The 19,263-nt window shown below is 45.4% G+C and overlaps 1 protein-coding gene across 6 annotated transcripts in view; it reads right to left on the bottom strand.

Moving 5' to 3' along the window:
* Positions 1 to 17,857, bottom strand: part of frmd4a (FERM domain containing 4A) — a 64,995-nt gene extending 47,138 nt beyond the window's left edge. For 2 of the 6 annotated variants that reach the window (XM_008296485.1, XM_008296488.1), the window contains exon 1: positions 8,931 to 9,256. In XM_008296485.1, the coding sequence (XP_008294707.1) occupies positions 8,931 to 9,023 (93 nt within the window). In that variant the 5' untranslated portion in view covers positions 9,024 to 9,256. Of the gene's footprint in view, positions 1 to 8,930; positions 9,257 to 17,786 lie in introns of those variants that run through there. The other 4 variants (XM_008296483.1, XM_008296482.1, XM_008296484.1 and 1 more) reach the window with 3 other exon arrangements.
* Positions 17,858 to 19,263: the final 1,406 nt, after the last annotated feature.

Raw genomic sequence — 19,263 nt, 5'->3', positions numbered from 1 at the left:
GTGTCCCCTTTTTGGATGCCCATAGAAACTCTTGACAGCGTAGTTACCAGCTCTTTAACACTGACCCTAGCAACGCCACTTCCTGTTGTGCATCCTGAACACAACAACAACAACAACAACAACAAAAAAAAAAGAAACAGCATTCAGTGGCAGGAGATGAACTTGGCAGGAATGAAGCCACAACATCTAACCCAGTTCTGTCCTTCATGCTTAATGAAACATATCAGTCATGTTTAACCCTGCCCCTGTCTACGACATGCTCTGCTACCTGAAGGACATACCTGGCTTACAGTCCATCATCTGTCCCCTCTCTCCTTCTGCCTCAAGCCATGACACACATGAGCGGTATCACTCATTAATAGTGTCCTACAGCAGATAGCAGAGCATGTAAACAGACATCATCAAGCATCATCCCCGCAAAAGCATCTCTTATCATTCGTCAAATTTGGCAGTGAAGTCCCGCTACAAGATGCCTGTTTGATTTCACGGGTATACACGTCCACGCCAGCTTTATGTTTTGCGGGGTTTTCAAGTCGCAGCCTTCCTACCTGGTAAAGTGGCCTCGAAACACACCTGTGCGGGTGTAATAGATGCAGAGGCCCAGGAAGGTTCCTGGCATGCACGCGAAGCCGCCGGATGGCCGTGGAGGTGAGAGTCCACAGCATACCCTGCCGAGTGCAGATCGCCTCATCCAGACCCAACAGGACAGCCTCCATTACCGCACCGGCTACCCGCACTCTGCCACAAGACACCTCCAGTAAGGAGTTTTTTTTTTTTTTATCAGCGGGTCATTCACGAGCGTCACGTTAACAAATCTTTACTTTTACAAGTGAGCCATTACAGGTAAAATCCACAGAGGCCCAGGTAATGAGATGGTATGATTAGCCCTTTATCGTCCTCTTGGTACCACTTAGCTCCAGTAGATAATAAATGGGTCATCTCTAGAGGTAGGCCGCAGAGAGGCAGGCTGTCTCCTCTCCTGTCTCTGTCCCTGCAGGTCTCCTGTCTCTCTGGGATTCACCGGTCTGATGCCTCCTCAAGGTCAAACCCTGCTAGTCCTTCTGCCCCAGTCCCACACAGCCAGTGGTCCCTGCTGACTCTTTCTTCTTCTTCCTCCTCCTCCTCTCTTCCTGTCTCCTTTCTTCTCACTGAAGCAATGCACCCTCTGTCCGTTGGTCTGAGCACCACAAACACAAACATTCCCACTAAGGAAATGCAGCCGGCTCTCTTTTAGTCTGCCTGGCTGGTAGTTGTTTTTAAAGCGATATGCACTCTCACTCTGCAGCTCACATGGAGAGCAAACAGTCCTCTCACATTCTCTCTCTCTCGCCGTCTCGGTTTTCTGGGAGCCTCTCTCGCACCTGGTCGGGCCGAATAGGATCTACGTTTATCATCCTGTAGCTACGAAGAAGAACGTGCACATGCATACTACGCGTGCTTGTGTGAACACAGACTGAACTGCAAATTCAAACATCTGGCCTCCAAAGACACGAGCATGTTACTGTCTGACAGCGCCGGGATTTGGGCCAGAACGTTTTTAAAAAAGGACACAATTTTCCCCTAAGTCAGTGTTCCCAGGCTGCAGTATCCTGGCCTGACCCATCTTTAAAAAAAAAAAATTCCTGAATAATCAACCCGTCTGGTGCTCTCTGCCAACTCGGCACAATATTCTTGCACAGAATGCGCAAAGAATGTAAATATAATTCATTACGTCAAACTTAACTGTTTGCTTGAGATAGGAATGACTCTTGTTTTACATTTGCTTACATGCTCCCATTTGCAACAATGGCCACATGGAGGCAATGCAAACCCCATTTACAAGCTGTGCCAAGCCTACAGTGCCTGTGTAAATCCTTGCCAGTCTGTCATAAACTCTGGCTTAAGAGCTCCGCTAAAAAAAACAAAAAGAAAATACAGCTTGAATGATCAATGTTGTGTGATGTGAAAACAACTCTGAAATCGAACACAGACACACATTTTTTTTTTCTACCTCCAGCAGACTGTCAACGATCTTCTCGGTCACAGAGGATCTTTTTTTTTTTAACGTCAGTCATAACATTTAAAGAGGAAAAAAAACAAAATGTCTGATGGTTTTACACAACCAAATACTGTCTTTTTTTTCCACCACTTTCCTCTCAGTCTTTCCTGGGAGAGACTTAATCAATAGAAAATTCAATAACTCTGTCCTGTACAGTAATTCTTTACCTTTATATCAAACTCAGTCTGGCTGTGGGTGGATTAAATGGCCTTTCGTAGCCTCGCTCTGATTCATGGTGAGGTTTATCGATGCAGGGGGGTCGCTGCTGAGTTAGTGTGTGTGTACTGTAGCGTTTATTTGTTACAGGAAAACACAAGTAAATTACAGCCATGGCACACAACATCCATACTACACTGTCCTAAGTGGGTTGTTTTTTAGATTTTCCACAATGAGAAATACAACAATGCATCTTTCTCAAATCCAGTAATGAAATATTTTTCTTAAATTCACTTAACTTTATACCAAACACATGCTCCGACATCCTTTTGTTCCACAAGCACCCACTTTCCCATCCCTCTACCTCCGGGCCTCATGTTATGCTCTCGCTGGTGTCTTGAGAAACCCATGAGGAATGTGCAGCATTCCTATAGTGTGAATTTTCCAAAATGAATCAGGAGGGGGGGCGACGCTCAGGGACTGTAATTTACAGGGGGTGTAAATATTTGTTGTGCTAAGGAGCGAGGCGAGAGGTTAGGTATGACGGTTCCCATGATTCTGCGTGTTTGCAATGTCCTGCTGAATCCTGGGAAAGGTCAGACGAGCGCTGTGATGTAAACAGACACGAGCAGTGCGTCAGCTGGTCGGCTATTACCATAGCGATAAGTTAGAGGGAAAGAGTTTGGGATTTTACAGTCAGATCGGATGGATGGTTATATAGTGAGATGATCTATTTGATAGCTTCTTCCCCACATCCATACATGACCATAGCAAGGATGATAAATAAACCTCAAACCTGCAGTTGATGCCAAAAAAAAAAGTCCAACTCTCTCCCTTTCTCCACTCCACCTCCTACACTCTGTAATCTCTTGCAGCCTCTTACTTTCTCCTGTCTCTACGTCTTCCTCTTTCATCTCTCCCCTCATCTCTTTCGCTATCTCTCAATCTTCCTCCTGCTCTCTGATCTCCACTCAGGCGTGTTATACTAGAGTGCAGGCAAGTCAGACAGAGAGAGGGAGAGAGAGAGGAAGAGAGAGCAGTGGAGGGAAATGGGTCACCTACACTATAAATTCACAAGAACGTTCTCAGCTGAGCCACACAAATTCCCTAAAACAGTTAGAGTGGAGAGAGCAGCTGGCACCGGTACTAGTCGTGCACTTTGCCTCTTCTTTTGCTTCAATTTTCACATGTCAATAACCCGAGCATCTGGCTTTCGCAGGTGTAATTTTCTTACCGGTTTGTTTTCGGCACACGGCCGCCACACCACTGTCACGGCGACGGAGATTGTAAGTGACATATGCGTATAGACCCGGGTCTGGAATTCAATTCCGATCAGTCTGGTTTAATGTGATTGTATTAGAGGTGCAAGCGGGGGAAAATCAATAACATAACTTAATGTGGCGAGAGAGAGAGAGAGAGAGAGAGAGAGAGAGGGGCAATGAAAGCTTCTATATGTCACCGTGTGTGGAGTAGCCGTGAGCTTCTCTGGTCCTATAGGTGGCTCGGAATAATTCAAATGAAAACACTGAGCGTGCACGCAAAGACAGACGCACACGATGGCATAAAACCTTTGAAGTATCGGGACTTTTGAGTCTCTTAAGTGTAGAATTTGACCTAGTTCGTGTGTTACATGTTCTGGTGTACGACACACATGCACAAAGGGGTGTTCACTCAAGAAAACATGAACTCACACACACTCTCACTCCCTTTTTCTCCTTCTCTCTCTCTCTCTCTCTCTCTCTAAAGCTAATCATTCCCTCCACTTTGCCTGCCAGATAAATATTAATGAGGATTACTATGTTACTGCAGTACACCCACGGGAAAACAAGAGACTGCATCTCTCTCTCTCTCTTTCTAACCCTTTCCCGCTCTGTCTCTCTTTGTCACTCGAACACGCCCACACACACACACACACACACACACACACACACACACTCCCCCGGGTTCCAGCATCTTCAAGAAAGTCTTTACTACTCTTTTTTAATAAAATTATTTTTTTCCCGCCCTCCCCGACCCTCCTTTTTATTCCTCTTTTTCTGTCAGGATTCACACACACACTCACACACACACACACACACACACACACACAAACTATGAATAAACCCCTTCATATGAGTGAGTCACAGACATTGCCTCCGTTCTCATTGAGACGTGTTATCTCTGTCTAACAAAGGGCACAGATTGTGCTGGGATATTTAAGGAACATTTCGGGGTCTCCACATCCTGTTTTGGGGGAGATGGAATTTAACAGACGCTTTCCCATCAACTCACTCACTCCTCTTTTTCTTTCTCTCTCTCTTTTTCGTGAGAGGATCCCATGCAGTCATTTCTGAGAACAGAGCAGCAGAGATAATGAAGAAATCATTCTGAGCTCTGCATGAAGGTGGCAGAGGAGGGGAACACACAAACACACATCCATCCATCCACTGGGGATGTTTTGGCAGAGGACAGTGTCCACTCTCACCATCGCTACCCTGCTAGCAAACTGTCTCCATAGAGAAAACACATTATCAGCAGCTCACTGCCTTCAGCCTTCACTGACAGTCAATAGGCGATCATCTCTTCATTGTTTGATCGTGCTCTCAGCGCTGATTTACTTTGAACTTGTACGCAGCTGTGCCATGTGTCTATAGGTCTGCGGGTTGATTTTGGACGAGGAATAAAAGAGAGGAAAAAAAAAAATCATAGCACAGAGTGATGAAAGAGGCAGGGGTGGAGGAGACGGTGGGAGTCTCTCTGTGCCCCCCTTTCCCCCACTTGCTCAATAACATTCTTCCTCCTGAGCTGCCTTGGGGAGAAAAGGGGGGTCCCCTTTCATGCCGAACAGGGTGTGGTGCAAGAGGGGCCTTCAGGAGCCTTTAGCTCCAGTTATTCTCCCCTCTTTCATTTTTCCCCCCCTCTTTCCCCTTCTCTTTGTCTCCTTAATTGGGCTGACTGACCACAGCTTTCTCACCTACAGTCCTGGAGGCGTTTTGAGATCCCTGGAAATCAATAATGTAGCGAGGCAAAGTAGAGCTGCAAAAATTAAAGCTCACAACTCATGTTTGCCAACAGAGGGATGGTAAACAAATTCAGCAGAAACTTATGTCGGTTTTGCTCCCTCAATTGGACTTTCTCATCAACTTTGCAGCCGCTCCGATGAATCCCGACGCTAATGTCGAGACAATTAGATCAGTCTGATGAGAAACAAGCCGAGCATCAACCTGACCCGCAGAATGCCGGAGTCCAGCGCTGACCTTCTCTGTGATTGGTGCAGACGGGATGTTTAAAGGTAACCGGCATTGATTAGTATTCCTACCTCACCGCTTGCTTGGCGGCTTCTCGCTCCCAGCCCTATAGTGGTAAATTACAGTCATGCTATTGTCTGTTTGCATTCCCATTCTGCTCATGAATGCGTGTTTGGAGATGTGTACATGTGTGTGCCTGTGTGAACTTCTCCTCCTCTGACACTGATCCAACCCCCCCACCTCGCTCCCCTGTGGTGCCCCTGACAACAACATGTTTCCTTGGAGAACGATCCAGTCTCCTAAAATCGGATTTTTTCTTTTTCGGTACGCTCCCCCCTCCATGTCGACAAAAAAAACTCATAAACACAAACGTAAACACTCCTGCCAGTCTTTCTCGCGCCCTCTCTCTTCTCTTTGTTTGTTTATTCTGTTTTTGTTCTTAATTTCACAGGAAAAAAAGAGTTCAGCAGCTTAACATGATAGCAGGATAACAAAGGAGGCAGCTAATCCTAATTCAGCCTGCTCGCAGAGGTAATCTAAACGGAAAACATCCCCTCAAAGAAGCTGTTTTAAACCGTCAACACCAACTGTGCAATTTATCCTCATCATATCACGCTGTAAACACTCGGTGTTTTGCAAGGACTATCTATAAGCACTTTTCTTTCGAGGGGGGTGGTGGTGGTACACTTCTTCCATGTGCTGCCAGTTTTGCTTTCTCAAAACTGCAAAGAGGCAGAGAAACAGGGTGAGAGGCATGACGCGTCATGTCACGAAGACAAGATTTTTAACGAGACGTAGAAATAAGATACAGATAAGGCATGATTCACGGCCAAAGAAGAGGAGTAATCAAATTTGTCTCCTCCATTGTTCCCCAGTTAACGAAGCACGTTTTCTTCGAATGTGTCATCGCTGTTGACCGTGAACAAAGATTGCTGTGTTCTCCCTGTAGATATTACTCAATTAACTGTGACGAGAAACCCACATCCATCAGGAAGTACTGACACAGACGTGAGACGATTCATCTGCATTAGATAAGTGACACGTGAAAAGATGGGGTTTGCAATCTGCAAGGTATAAAAAAAAGTAGCAATCCAGCTTTAAAATATCTCTCAAATAAGTTACTGAATGTTAATGGTTCGGAGAAAAGCGTTTAGCCAGTAGGGATGCGCACCGAATAACCTCTGCATGTTCACCGGGAAATGCTGAAGGATAAGAAAAATTAGACTTCCAAGTGTGCAAAATGCTTTTAAGTGGATGTAAGCTCGCAGCAATAAATTTCCCTCTCCAACCTTCCACTCTGCTCAGTCAGCTGCTTGTAGATAGAGATTTTGTCAATACATTTTTTGTGCGCGTGTTTGCCGCTCATGCAGTTGCATAAGGCGGAGATTAGATGTGAATGCAATGAGTTATCTAACATGACAAGTCAGAGCAGGACAAAGCTGCAGCCGTATAGAAGTGAAAGTATTTCAGTAGCTCAGTGAGGACATGAAAAGTCCCAACCCAAGAGTCAGTCGACATTCATGGAGCCTCTGGCATAGAAACCGGCACAGATCAGAGCTTTGTTCACCTGCCATCTCAGAAGAGAGCAATGAGTCAGACACTTTGATGGTTTACTTTTAAATGCTTTGTCGATTTATTGAACAGTTTCCTTCCTGTGCAGTTTGATAGATAAGTATTTTTTGAAAATCTGATGCGTTTACTACCAAGCCAGAGCGCATTTATGGAGTCAATTTTCCAGCACAACATTACAATAACGCGAGTGAGTTTATGTAAATCACAACAAGTAATCCCCCCCTTCAGTCTGTCTGCACACAGCTGGTTGCAAAGAAAAATGGGAGGCAGAGAAATGGAATGCAATCAGCAGAGGGGGAGAGAGAGAGAGAAAGCTTTCATGTGCGCGAAAATCTGCTTTTCTCGATTAATTAGGGTGATTTGAATGTGTGTGTTCGTGTGTGTCTGCCTGTGTGTGTTTGGCCAATCAACCAGTAGCAATTACTCCCCTCCAAAGGATAGTGAATATTAAGTTTCCTCCAATCAAATAGTACTGCGCCGGGTAAGCCAGATTCAGTCATATCACAGTTTATCCATTTACCCGCCTCAACAAACAACCTGGACTTTTTTTTTTTTTTTTTTTTGAACAGCCAGAACCTGAAAGCATCAGACCTAAATATACAGTCTGACACTTCCTCTGAGGACTCTTACGTCAACTCGACTATAAAAGTAATCCTCTGCAAAGGAACCAGGTTGCGTTTTATGTATCTCAGCGTGTTGGGAGTGTGGGAGGTGGGGGGTCGGAGGGAGTGTGGCGTAGGTAGGAGTGTGCATATCTGGCCTTATTAAAATGAAAGCTGTTTTCATCCAGCATTGCAGCTGCAGTGTGTAATTTATGATGTGTACAGTATGTGTGCGAGCTTGTGTGCAACTACTGTATCCTCCGTCTGCGTGTTCTGTCAAAAGGAAGAACTACAAACAGACTGAGAATTCTCAAAAGAGGAGAGAGTCACTCAGTTAATGAAACCAAAGTCACATCAAGTGGGAAGACTGAGATTTCAAAAAAAGGAGCTGGAAATTTCAATTCCGTGTTATCCTATAAGCACCTCATGATTTTGGGGGGTTTGGAGGAGACGTAAGCCCGGCTCGCTCATCACCTGAACACACACTCTACTTAAGTCTGATTCACTTAATACCAGTGCACTTACAACATGAAAGAGCTCTGACATACATCACAGAGGGAATACAATGGGGTGGGGGAACACAAAGATACCCTCACAGCTGCAAACTTCTTCTTCTTCCACAGAATTCTCACGCAGTAAACAACTTTGCTGAAGAGCAGAAGAGGTGAATCACTTGGCAGGTCACAGCCTGTCTTTAAAACTGACATAAGGGGTAACTTTTGCAACACACATTCCACGTCTAAGCTTGGCTGGAAACTATTATCTCCAGCCCACAGTCCACACCCACCAGATACGCAAACACACAAACACTGGAGCTTCTGATGTCCAGCAGGGGAACTGACTTCAGCTGTGCTTGTAAAAGTCTGAGGAGGACAGGATTCAGCAAATGGAGATGGAGATGAAGCTTCCGTGCGGCTTTGGTTGTTAAAAAAAAAGGGAACTAACTCATGTCTCAAGTCGGTTTAATTGCGCTGACAGTGACAGGCAAACAGGCTGCACTCAAAGGCAGCTCTCCCACAGTGAGACTTCCCTGTAACCTTGAAGCCGAGGACGGCGGTGGAATACATTAGCGGTGACAGAGACAGGCTGCAAAGATTGACAGACTCAGACTGACAGGAAGAAAAACACAGAGAAGTATTGTCCACTGTAGAGATTAAAAGCTTTGCTCTTCACTTCCACCAACTCAAATCTAATACGGTTCCCTGGATTAGCCAAGAACCTCTTTTTAAATCCCACTTACGCACACGACGGCGCGTCAAAACACGGCCACACACACACACACACATAGATAGAGACAAAGTCAAAGAAGAAAAGTGAAACTGAGTCGAAGCTTACTCTTTCTCCACTGTTCCTCCGCAGAGTTCCCACCGGCAGTTTAAGCATCAGCCGGCGGGTTCTCCCGGGCGTCACTGCGCCCTGGACCACCATGGTGCGCTCCAGAGTGTGCGTCTCCGTGGGCGTGTGGGCATGTGTGCGCGAGTGTGAAGTGGGTGTTCTCGCCGTCCCGTCCAGCCTGACAAACGTGGTTCACGCGAGCCGGTACGCGTGTCCGTGGATATATGATGGAAGGAGAGTTGGGGTCCCCACGCCGGTCCTACGCGCCCCTCTCTGCGTCTTTGGAAAGGCTTTCCATTCTGCTGCGCTCAGCTGCGCTCCGCTCTGCCGCTCATGAGGGTGAATGAGCGTGTGAGAGAGCACGGGGAGGGAGAGGGAGTGCGCTTTGTCTCTCCTCTCTCGGCTCCTCCAGCTCAGGCAGCTCTCCCTCCCTCCCTTCCCTTCCCTCTCACACTCACTTCCTTCAGTTGGGGGCTTAACCAGGTCACTGGATTAATGTGACGTTACAGCTCTTATTAGCATACGCACTGGTGTCACGTGATCCAATAATAATTGTGTGTGAGAATATAAATATATAAAACCACCACCACCCTCACACACACATACATACCCAGCCCTTACAGGGGATCACGTGTGGAACCTCAAAAGGAATATGGGATGTTTTGCCATCTGGTAGGGAGATTATCTTTGAAATCCCACATCCAGCTTTCTCTCCCTGCACTGTCTGGACCAGGACACAAAGGGAGAATACAGACACACACACACAAGCATACATCCTTGCAGTCAAGCATGCACATTGCTCATGCATGCAGATATTGATTATACTATCACTTGGTTCATCGTCTGCATAGGGGGAAAAGTATAGAAATTGGCCTGATTTTTTTTTCTTCCACCACAAAGCTGGTGGACTTCTAGCAGCAGGGCTCTGACCCTTTGCACAGAGCTGCAGCTCCATTCAGCTGAGTCAGTCCTCTGTATCCACCACGGTGGTCTTTACATGTCCATTAAAGCTATTGGATTCATGAGTTACAGCCGCACCTAGTGACTTACTGTCATATTCTCGTCATCACTCACTGCCGAGCTCTGTGTGCGCTTGTGCACATCAATACTCGACCGTCAGCTGATTAACTAAATTGAATCGACGCACGTGCACGCAAGTTGTAGGGTATGCACGTATGTTCAACCACATTAGAGCAAGAGTGTGGTTAACCACTGGATTATAACCTGCAATGTTTGGGTTGGTTACCTTCTTCATTCTTTATTCATGAGGTGATTTGATGCTGGATCATAAGCGATAAAATCAGATTAAAGCAACCAGTCAAAATGAGCAACCACACAATCCTCTTCCAATCCCCCCCCCACCCATATCATTTCTTTAAGTGAAGACCCCGCGTTGGCTTTAGCCACATGATACTGCATATGTCACACACACAGACACACACACAAAAAACTCACACTTTGTGTTAAAGCCGAGCGACAAGCATACAGGAGGAAATCATCTGCAGTGGTAATCCCCAGTAAGCATTATTTATTCAATACCCTGGCCCACATCAGTGTGTGAGTGACTGTGGCCTACATGAGAAATATCAGAGGGCTATTTATAAACTTAGTCTGCGAACATCCAGGTCTTACGGATGACATACCGGAGGAGCTGAAAAAGGCGCGATTCATTTCTCTCTGTGTTTGTTAGTGTCACCGGTGCTGCGTGTGATGTGCGTGCTTGATGTTAATTCAGAGCGTGATGACAGAGATTAACTGCCACTGCTGATTTAGCAGACAATAACCTCGCCGCTTTCATAGGAATCTCGTCTGACGCCTTGACAGGGAGATGACAACGCACTCCTCTAATTGAACAGTTTAAGTGTGGTTTGTGTTCGTTTGTTCTCCTCCGCAGACCCCGCTTTTCTTTTTCCTCCCCTTTTAAAACTTATAAAATTCCATTTCCTCAAATCCGCCGAGGTGATAAGCCCTCGTCTTGACAGGAGAGGAAAAATAAATAAATAAAAAGAGGAAGAAAAAAAACCCAACATGTTACTATTCTTGATGCCTCGGGCTAGATGCACAATGACCCATTTCAGTCAACAAGCGTACAAAAATAAAGGCGAATGGGATTTGCACTTGGTAATAAGAAAAAAAAAAAAGTGAAATACAAACCTGAGTACATAATAAGGCAGAAAAAAAAGAGACAAAAATCAAGAGTAATACTGGGCGATTCTGACACGCACAACCAGGTGCCCTCAAAGTGAACCAACAGATATTAATACATTTCCAAAAAAAGAACATTTGCAGATAAGAGGAGAGGGTGAAAAAAAAAAAAGCAAAGAGAAATCTCTGCCTGGGTACGAGAGATGCTAATGAGGGAAACAAAGCAGTTGGATTGTCTGGGTTTTATTTGGGCTGTGTGTGCGTCTGCTGAGTCTTTGTTCGTAGTTGTAATAATAAGAAGCAGCGGTTCTCAGTTGTAGAATCCTGGCATTGTTATGCATTAATTTACCCTGATAACCCAGCCAGTGTCTGCCCACGGCCGTCTGACTCATCCCTATGGTCCTGTGTGTATGTGTGCGTCTGCGTGGGAGTGTGTGTTTATGGAAATGCCCTTTAGTCGGACTCTCTCCCCATCCCAGGCAGCCGAGGGAGGGGGTTGACTGTTTATGTTTCAAGACTCCACAAATTACAAAGGGGTTGAGTTACAGCAACACTGCAATGAAAGCAGATAAACGGTTATAAAAGCTTAAATGGCACCACCCTGATAGCGTAATTCAATTCATTTCTCGCTGTGGGTGCTTCTGTGCCTATGCTAGTGTTGTTTTTCTGTACCTCTTGAGAGTGAGATGAGCAGAAAGCGGGGGCCCTCCCACCCTTCATCAGGCCAGAACCAATCATAATGACTTCTCCACAGGGGAGCATCCACTTCAATTATCATCCCCTCGGCAGTGTCTGTGTGAGAAGGCCTGGGAAACGCTCTTTACATGCTCAGAAAGGTAACAGATAGCCCGTGAGATTTTATTATTAGGAAACAGCGACGTTTGTGTGACTCGCTGTGGAAAAACTGGGGCGTATTTGTTTTTCAGACAGATTTGGTGGAACGCCGGGACAGGTTGTCCTGGTCAAATCGTGTCGCTCTGCTCACATCTGCTCAACCCGCCGTGAGCTGATGCTGTGTGTGTGCATGTGTGGGAGTGTGCACGTACAGTATATCTGTGATTGTCAGTGTGGTTACCGTTGAAGGCACTGGCACCAGCAGATTACAGTCAGACCGAATGCGCTCTGTTTATAACCTTGACAGTTGCCTCGGAAAAAAGAAAAAAGCGTTTTTTCTGATTGCAGTCAACAACCAGACTGATGCACTGCTGTTACACAGTCATCTATGCCTTAATGGAATTAGAATATATCATTCGAATGGGCCATCAAATGCAGTCTATTACAAGGGTAGCAGCGGACTTGAATGAGGTGCTAGATATGCATTTTGCCCCAGTGAATCGCATTCAAAGCTTCTGAATTATTCACTTAAGTCTATTGGAAAGCCTCTGTGTGTGCTGGGCCAGCTGACATCAGAATCTGATCCACGCACATGATGAAGACTGAGAGATGAATGATGATAGCCGCTCGGTTTATGGATATGCACATAAAAATTGGATTAAGTTTATGAAAATGGACTTTTCTCTATTTATTTGGGTGATTCTGAAGCCAGAAAAAGACTAATGAGGAAAGTAAATGAGATACATGTGCCTGCTAAAGCGGGCTACATTATAATAATACGATTCCCTCTGTGGAGGTTTACTCTGACCTGCATTTTTTGATTGATTTCGTGGTTATTTTTGTCACTAAAACCCATTTTATAGCAATAAATTGCAGCACAAATTATTAAAACACACCAGTGAGTCCTCACTGTACTGGGTGACACGTTATTCATCACCGTAAATATTCACTGTAGTTTATTTTACTCCCAAATCTGCAGCTGCAATGGTCCCAAAAAGCATTGTTTACTTCTGTCCACATGTACACAGGTATTTCTTTGTTCATCTTCATTGTTCTCAAAGTAGCCTGTCCACATTAAAACGCAAAAACACAATGCCAAGTGATGTAATGCCACAACTGCCAATAGAAGCCTGAAAAAAAAAGCTTTTCAATGAGCTACCAACGTCGAGAAGGAGGAAATTATACATGTGCAGACAGAATCGGACGCCTCTGTTCCTCGGTATGATGGAAGAGTAACTGTACATTTACGTATAAACACAAACCCTGTCAGCAAGGTTAGCACGGGCACCGCTTTGGTCACATGGCTTCGTGGGTAAAACTGCACATTACGATCCCAAAACTTGTTTTTTTTCCATCTCAACACTGCAAACAGACGTTCTGAGTATCTTCACCCTGGAAGCAGTTTTCCAAAAAGCTCCACTGTCAGTGACCTAAGACTGTGTTTGGATGAGAAAAGCCAAAACACTATGTTTAAAAGAACACCCGTGTATGTGTGGACAGAGTTTGGGTTTGCTAAAAACTGCGGTGCCCAACTGTTCTAGGAAATGACTTGTTTGTGACCTGCTTTTAAATATTTACTCCTACCGGCAGTAAGAAGTGGGCTCAGGGCTGAGAGATGCAGACAGAATGAAATATGAGAACACTGTGAAATGGACTGGCACATGTTGGTTTAGGTCTTTTTTTTGTTGTTGTTGTTGACAGTAAGAAAGACGTGTAATACGCCAGGGCTTATACTTTTAAAAAGTAACAGGAAGAGTGGAGGTAAGGTTGCCGGAAAAAATGCTCTGAAATTTATTCAAAGTCATGAGAGGACTTGATTCTGCGACGCCGGCTGCATACCAATCGATACCGAGATCAGATTAATTCAGACTGGATGACAAATGCTTGGCGGAGAGAGAGAGCAAGAGAGAGGAGGCGATAAAGGGGAAGACAGAAAGAGGGAGGAGGTCAGCTTGCTATAATTGAACAAGTTTGTCACTGGGCAGAGAACACACCCATTACGTAACAGAAAACTCTCACATAATACACCCAGTCGATGGCTGCTGTTCCAATCGACACGACTTCAGCAGCACGAGCAAAAGAGAAAAGCACGCTTGCATGCACACGCTGTAGATAAAATAATGCCGCGATGGCGTTCCGATCGTGAAGCTCTCGGTGTCACTGTGCTCCTAATAGACCGAATGCTCTCAGAGACCACGGGCCCTTTGTGGCGGGCTAGCTCGCCCAGAGATATAAACTAGTGCTTTGTGGCTGCTGGCAAGAGAGGCGACAGTGTTGAAAAGAGCAAAGCAGAGCAGTGCAGTACAGCTGTGATGGAAACAATCCCATCCAGCTGAGGTCTTTCTCAGTCGGAGGAGACCAGGGGGATGGGGAGGAAAGAAAGGATCTGGGAGGAAGAAGAGTGAAGGAAAGGGATGCCTCGCTTCGCCTCCGGGCCTGCATCGTGGAGTTGGTGGAGAGAGGGGGGGATGTTGGAGGAGAGGATCGGGAGGTGGGGAGACGTTTGTGGGGTTGCATGAGGAGGAGATTCAATTAAACTACACAAGGATTGAATGCATTTTTAATCACGCCGCTTCATTTCCTGATGTGACTGTCAGCCTTTGTGCGAGACTGTGAGGCATCCTCTGAAAGAAGAGCTGCCATCTCTCTCTCTCTCTCTTGCTGTGTCCTCCCCTCACAGCTCACGCACAGCTCAGCGGTCCAGCAACACAATACACAGCAGCTTTGGCAGGAGCTGATATGATGCCACAAACCGACATTTTACAGCGACCAGAAAAGAGAGAAAAAAAAAATCCAATCAGCAGATACAGATCATGTTACTGCTTCATTCTCGTCAAAGGATCCTTTGTGATAATGCTAGTGCAGTCTATTTTAACAGCGCTGATGGGTTTTCTTTTGAGATTCTAAGCTGAATTTAAGGAGTCGTGCTTTAAATTTGTGGTCTTGGAGGCAGAAGACATAAAAGTGTTGACCTGAAAAATCCACAAATGACTCAAGCTTCCCGTGAGCAATCGCGGCAACAAAATAGTGACCTCCTTTTCTTGTAGTAAAAGAGGCTGTAAAGGAAGTTCATTGCCTGGGATACTCTCGGCTTTCCTGAATCATTCATACGTACTGCTGTGCTAATGAAAATAGCTGTGCAGCCCTGAATATAGCTTTGCACTCGGCTGCTGCTCTAAGCCAATGAGCAGCGCTGATCGGGCTCTGGAGGTGCTTCTCTACTGGAGGATGGAGAACTGCTGTCATTATTCTAATGACCCTTAATATTCCTCTAATGACCCAGGTCTCTGGGCTTAGCTGTCTTAATTCACACATACACACAGTTAGGTTGAGTGAACACATGCTTTTACACACGCCTTTTCCTGTAAAATACAGTAAAATACTGCCAACCACAGCTGCCAGTGATTTACTGAATTTATACAGTGTTCTGTAAAAAACGGGCAAAAAAATACAGCTGAAAATCAAAAACAGTAGCGTACTATTTTTCCAAAAGCTCTCACATTTGATGCTTTTGTGGGTCAAGAACAAGATTGACCATTAACAGCAGGCCAACAATAAAACTGACACAAAATGCCCCCCAAAAATGCCCAAAATGACATAAATGGGGCCAGAAAATACAACAAAAACAACAAAAAAGAGACACAAAACAATACAAACGAGTCACAAAAAGTACAAACAAGACAAAAAACAACCTGAACAAAACAAAAATCAACCCAAAAGAGACACAAAAAATAAAAAGCAGAAACAAAACAAACACAAAACAGCCCAAATGAGAAATGAAATGACTGAAAGGAGACACAAAACACTACAAACAAGATACAACACAACACAAATGAGACACAAAATGACAAAACAAGACACAAAACAACCTGAACAAGACAAAAAAATGACAAAAACAAGACACAAAATAACACAAAAGAGTCAAGAAATGAAAAGCAGAAACAAAACAAACACAAAACAAGACAGAAAACAGCACAAATGAGATACAAAACAACCCAAAGGAGACACAAAACACTACAAACATGATACAATACAACACAAAATGACACAAATGGGACCTAAAATGACAAAAACAACAGACAAAACAACAAAAATATGACACAAAATGACAACGAGGAGACACAAATGGGCCAAAATGGGACACAAAACTGAAGTTGCATATCGATTACAGTGGCAACATGATATAAAAACTGTAAATTATTATTAAGTCTAGCTACATTACTAAATAATGAACCTTGTGTTCTTCTACAGTCAATCAATTACACAGTAATTAACCGTTTAGGTAAACTACAATTGTTAAACTATAACAATACAGTGAACTACTGGTGACCACAGCTGCCAGTATTTTACTAGTCCTGTCTTGAAAAACTCAAAAGTGACAAAATCTTTTCTTAAGTGGTGTAAGACGTCTGATCCATGACACCGTCTACGGCTGGCGAGTCTTCCCATTAAACTACTTACTTCTCGCTGCCTTTATTTGATGCTTCACTGCAATAGGCTTCTTCTTAGCCCGTGTGTGCATGCACTGTATGCACTGTACGCCTGCCTCGCCATGTGCACATATGTCAAGCAAACAGACTGGAAAGCAATTTGAATATTTCTCATTTAAGTATGCAAAGTGGCCAGATAACCCTTTGTTTTCCAGCCCTCTTGCAGCAATTAGAGAAATAAATAAATAAGCAGCCTAATTAGGATGCTGAGAGGAAATGTGGAGGACGGAAACGTTTCTCTCACTCCCTTCTTTTCCAGCCCACATGCAGTGCATGAATAATCCAAATCCTGTTCCGGCCATAAACACTAATCTTTATTGCCTCAGCCATAAATCATCAACCGAATATATGAAAATGACCAAATCTCCAAAATGGGTCGATGGATCCGCGGCGGCAAATCTCCACGTATATCGGTGACGCTGATGCCCTGCAGCCGGCGGATTGAGCTGACAGCGCTCATCGGATGCACAGCATATCTCAGAAAAGCGCAGATTACAGTTACTCCAACAGATGCCGGTGCCTGTAAACAATGTTAAAGGGAAACAGCAGCTTAACGACCAAAGTCATTACAGCAGCCGGCAGATCAAAGCGACCAGGGATTCAGATGTCACAAAGTGAGTGCGCCTATGCAGAGGTAGGTCACGTGTACATGTATTTCTGTATCTAAATGTGTGTGCATTTGTGTGAGGGATGCAGCGCAGAGCAGTTTTTCATTCCCACCGCCCAAATGCTTTGGAAACCACAGGGGCCTGAGTAATCTACCTCTAACCAAGCGTCGCGGGCAACAGAAATATGACCATCACATCCATCAGACTTTCCTTCTCATTCTCATTCCTCTTTCATCCCTCATTTCCTCATTCCCAATCCCCGCTTCCTTTACTTGGAGATCTCATTCATTCCTAATCAAAAGATTTATGGCGAACTGCAGATAAATGTGAAAGATGCAGGCCACAGAGAGCATAAGTAAGCCCAGAACCTAGATTTAATACCTCGGAGTTGGTCGGATGAAAGCTCCTCACACGCTGAGTTAACTTTTCCAAAAAGTTTCAGCTCACTGGGCTGACCCCGCGTGGAGTCATATATTAGGCTGTCCAAGGTAGATTCCTGGTCAACCAGTTTATTCCCCCAAATCTCTCTATGCACAGAATTCGATGCTTAATCAGCATGTTGTTTTTTTTTCTGTGCTAATTAATGAGAGAGCATCTGGAAAGAGGCTTGAACATATGTTGGCCTCTGGTCTCCAACTGCAATTATGCACTGGAGAGGTCACCCATATGAAACACAGAGAGAAGGAAGAGACGGGAGAGAGAGTCAGGGTGACAAAAGACTACATAATTTAGGTTTTTTTGCAAAGATTAAAAGCAATATTTAACAAGATGAGACTTACAAAAACATCCATAAGCATGTGTTCCAGGGTCACCTCGAGGTCTTCGAGTCGAGCTGCGAGAGTCATCGTTCCACTGATGAAGAAACGCCACCAGAAGAACAGATTTTTCTACAAAATCCTGTGATTTCTTTTCTCTTCCTCTCTCTTCTATGTATGTGTAGTCATGAGATGTTGACAAATGACTGAAAGGAAGCTGTTAAGCCATATCAGCCAGACAGCACCCCGGCTCTCCAAAGAGTTCCTCCATGACAGCTTCTAATGATCCAGCTTCATTTGTCTGCACACTACTTTCATTCTCCATCCAGGGAAGCTTCCCAAATGATCAGCTGTAATCCAACTCTGATAAACAAAACACGTCTGTCTCCAGCGAGCTTGGCTCTGACCGAGGACCGGCTTGGGTTCCGATCCGAGCGTCCCAGAAAGAGTTGGGGGGTCCCGTCAGAGCGCTTTGATCGCTCTCTCGAACAACCTGCGACTACTGACGAGGACTTGTGACAGACTACAGCATTGTAGTCCCCTCTTCAGATCTGAGTTATGATCCATGAGGGAGATGAAGACACTGACAACTCCCTGGCAGAGGGAGGGCAGAGGGTGGGTCTCGCTGTTCCGGCAAGGATGCACAGAGGAGGGAAGTGGAGGAGGAGGAGGAGGAGGAGGAGGAGGCTCGACGGGGGAGCTGAGGAGCAACTATGTGATGAAGTCATACAACTTTTAAAATATCTTTCGATCTCAAATTTTCTAACTTGTTTGAGTTGTTATCTCCGCCCTCTCTCCCCCACCACCTCCCAAAATGTCTCTCTCTCCATCGTTTCTGAGCCTTTTCAGGTCTCTGTCCACAGTGGACGTCTTTGTGTGGAGGGAGAGCCCGGGGCAGCTGATGCACAGTTCTGGGTGCTCTTGGCTGGGGTCATCCTCTCTCACACTGGGCCTCTCATCAATGGGCCTTTGTGGCAGCCTCATTAAGGGTTGGCCCTGGATGCTGAGGCTCCCATAGACACACAAGGGCAGAAGAAGAAGAGGGGGGGGACAACAGCGATATGGCCTGGATCTATGACTGGAAGCTTATGTAACAGTTGCGGGGAGGGGTGGAGGGGTTACAGAGGACGGGGGCATGTGGGGTAGAGGGCTGATTGGGGAGGAGAGGTGGTGGGAGGTAGGGAGGGCAAAGGGTGCAAGGCATGAGGGGCGGCGATTCAAGAGGAGGGAAGCAACGGGGACGGAGGATGTCGATGGGACGTCCACGGAGAGGGGCTTGTTTTTGTTTTTCTGGCAAGCGCTGCTGGAATGTACCCCCCATTCTCTCTCAGTTACCAAGACGTACGAGGAGGAAGAAACAGACGGTCGGACTGGAATGAGTCTAGCTGGGCTTCGACAGCAAACAGGATGCGATTGTAAAGGAGGGAGACACTGACATTACATGCACAATAGAAACCAGGCAGAATTTGGGCCGCTGTAGGAAATCAGAGAATGTGGTCGA

The sequence above is a fragment of the Stegastes partitus genome, unplaced genomic scaffold (genome assembly GCF_000690725.1).
Source record: "Stegastes partitus isolate 25-593 unplaced genomic scaffold, Stegastes_partitus-1.0.2 Scaffold1131, whole genome shotgun sequence".
NCBI classification, from domain to species: Eukaryota; Metazoa; Chordata; class Actinopteri; family Pomacentridae; genus Stegastes; species Stegastes partitus.
The sequence above is the reverse complement of the archived record's forward strand: the minus strand, read 5'-3'. Positions and strand labels throughout refer to the sequence as shown.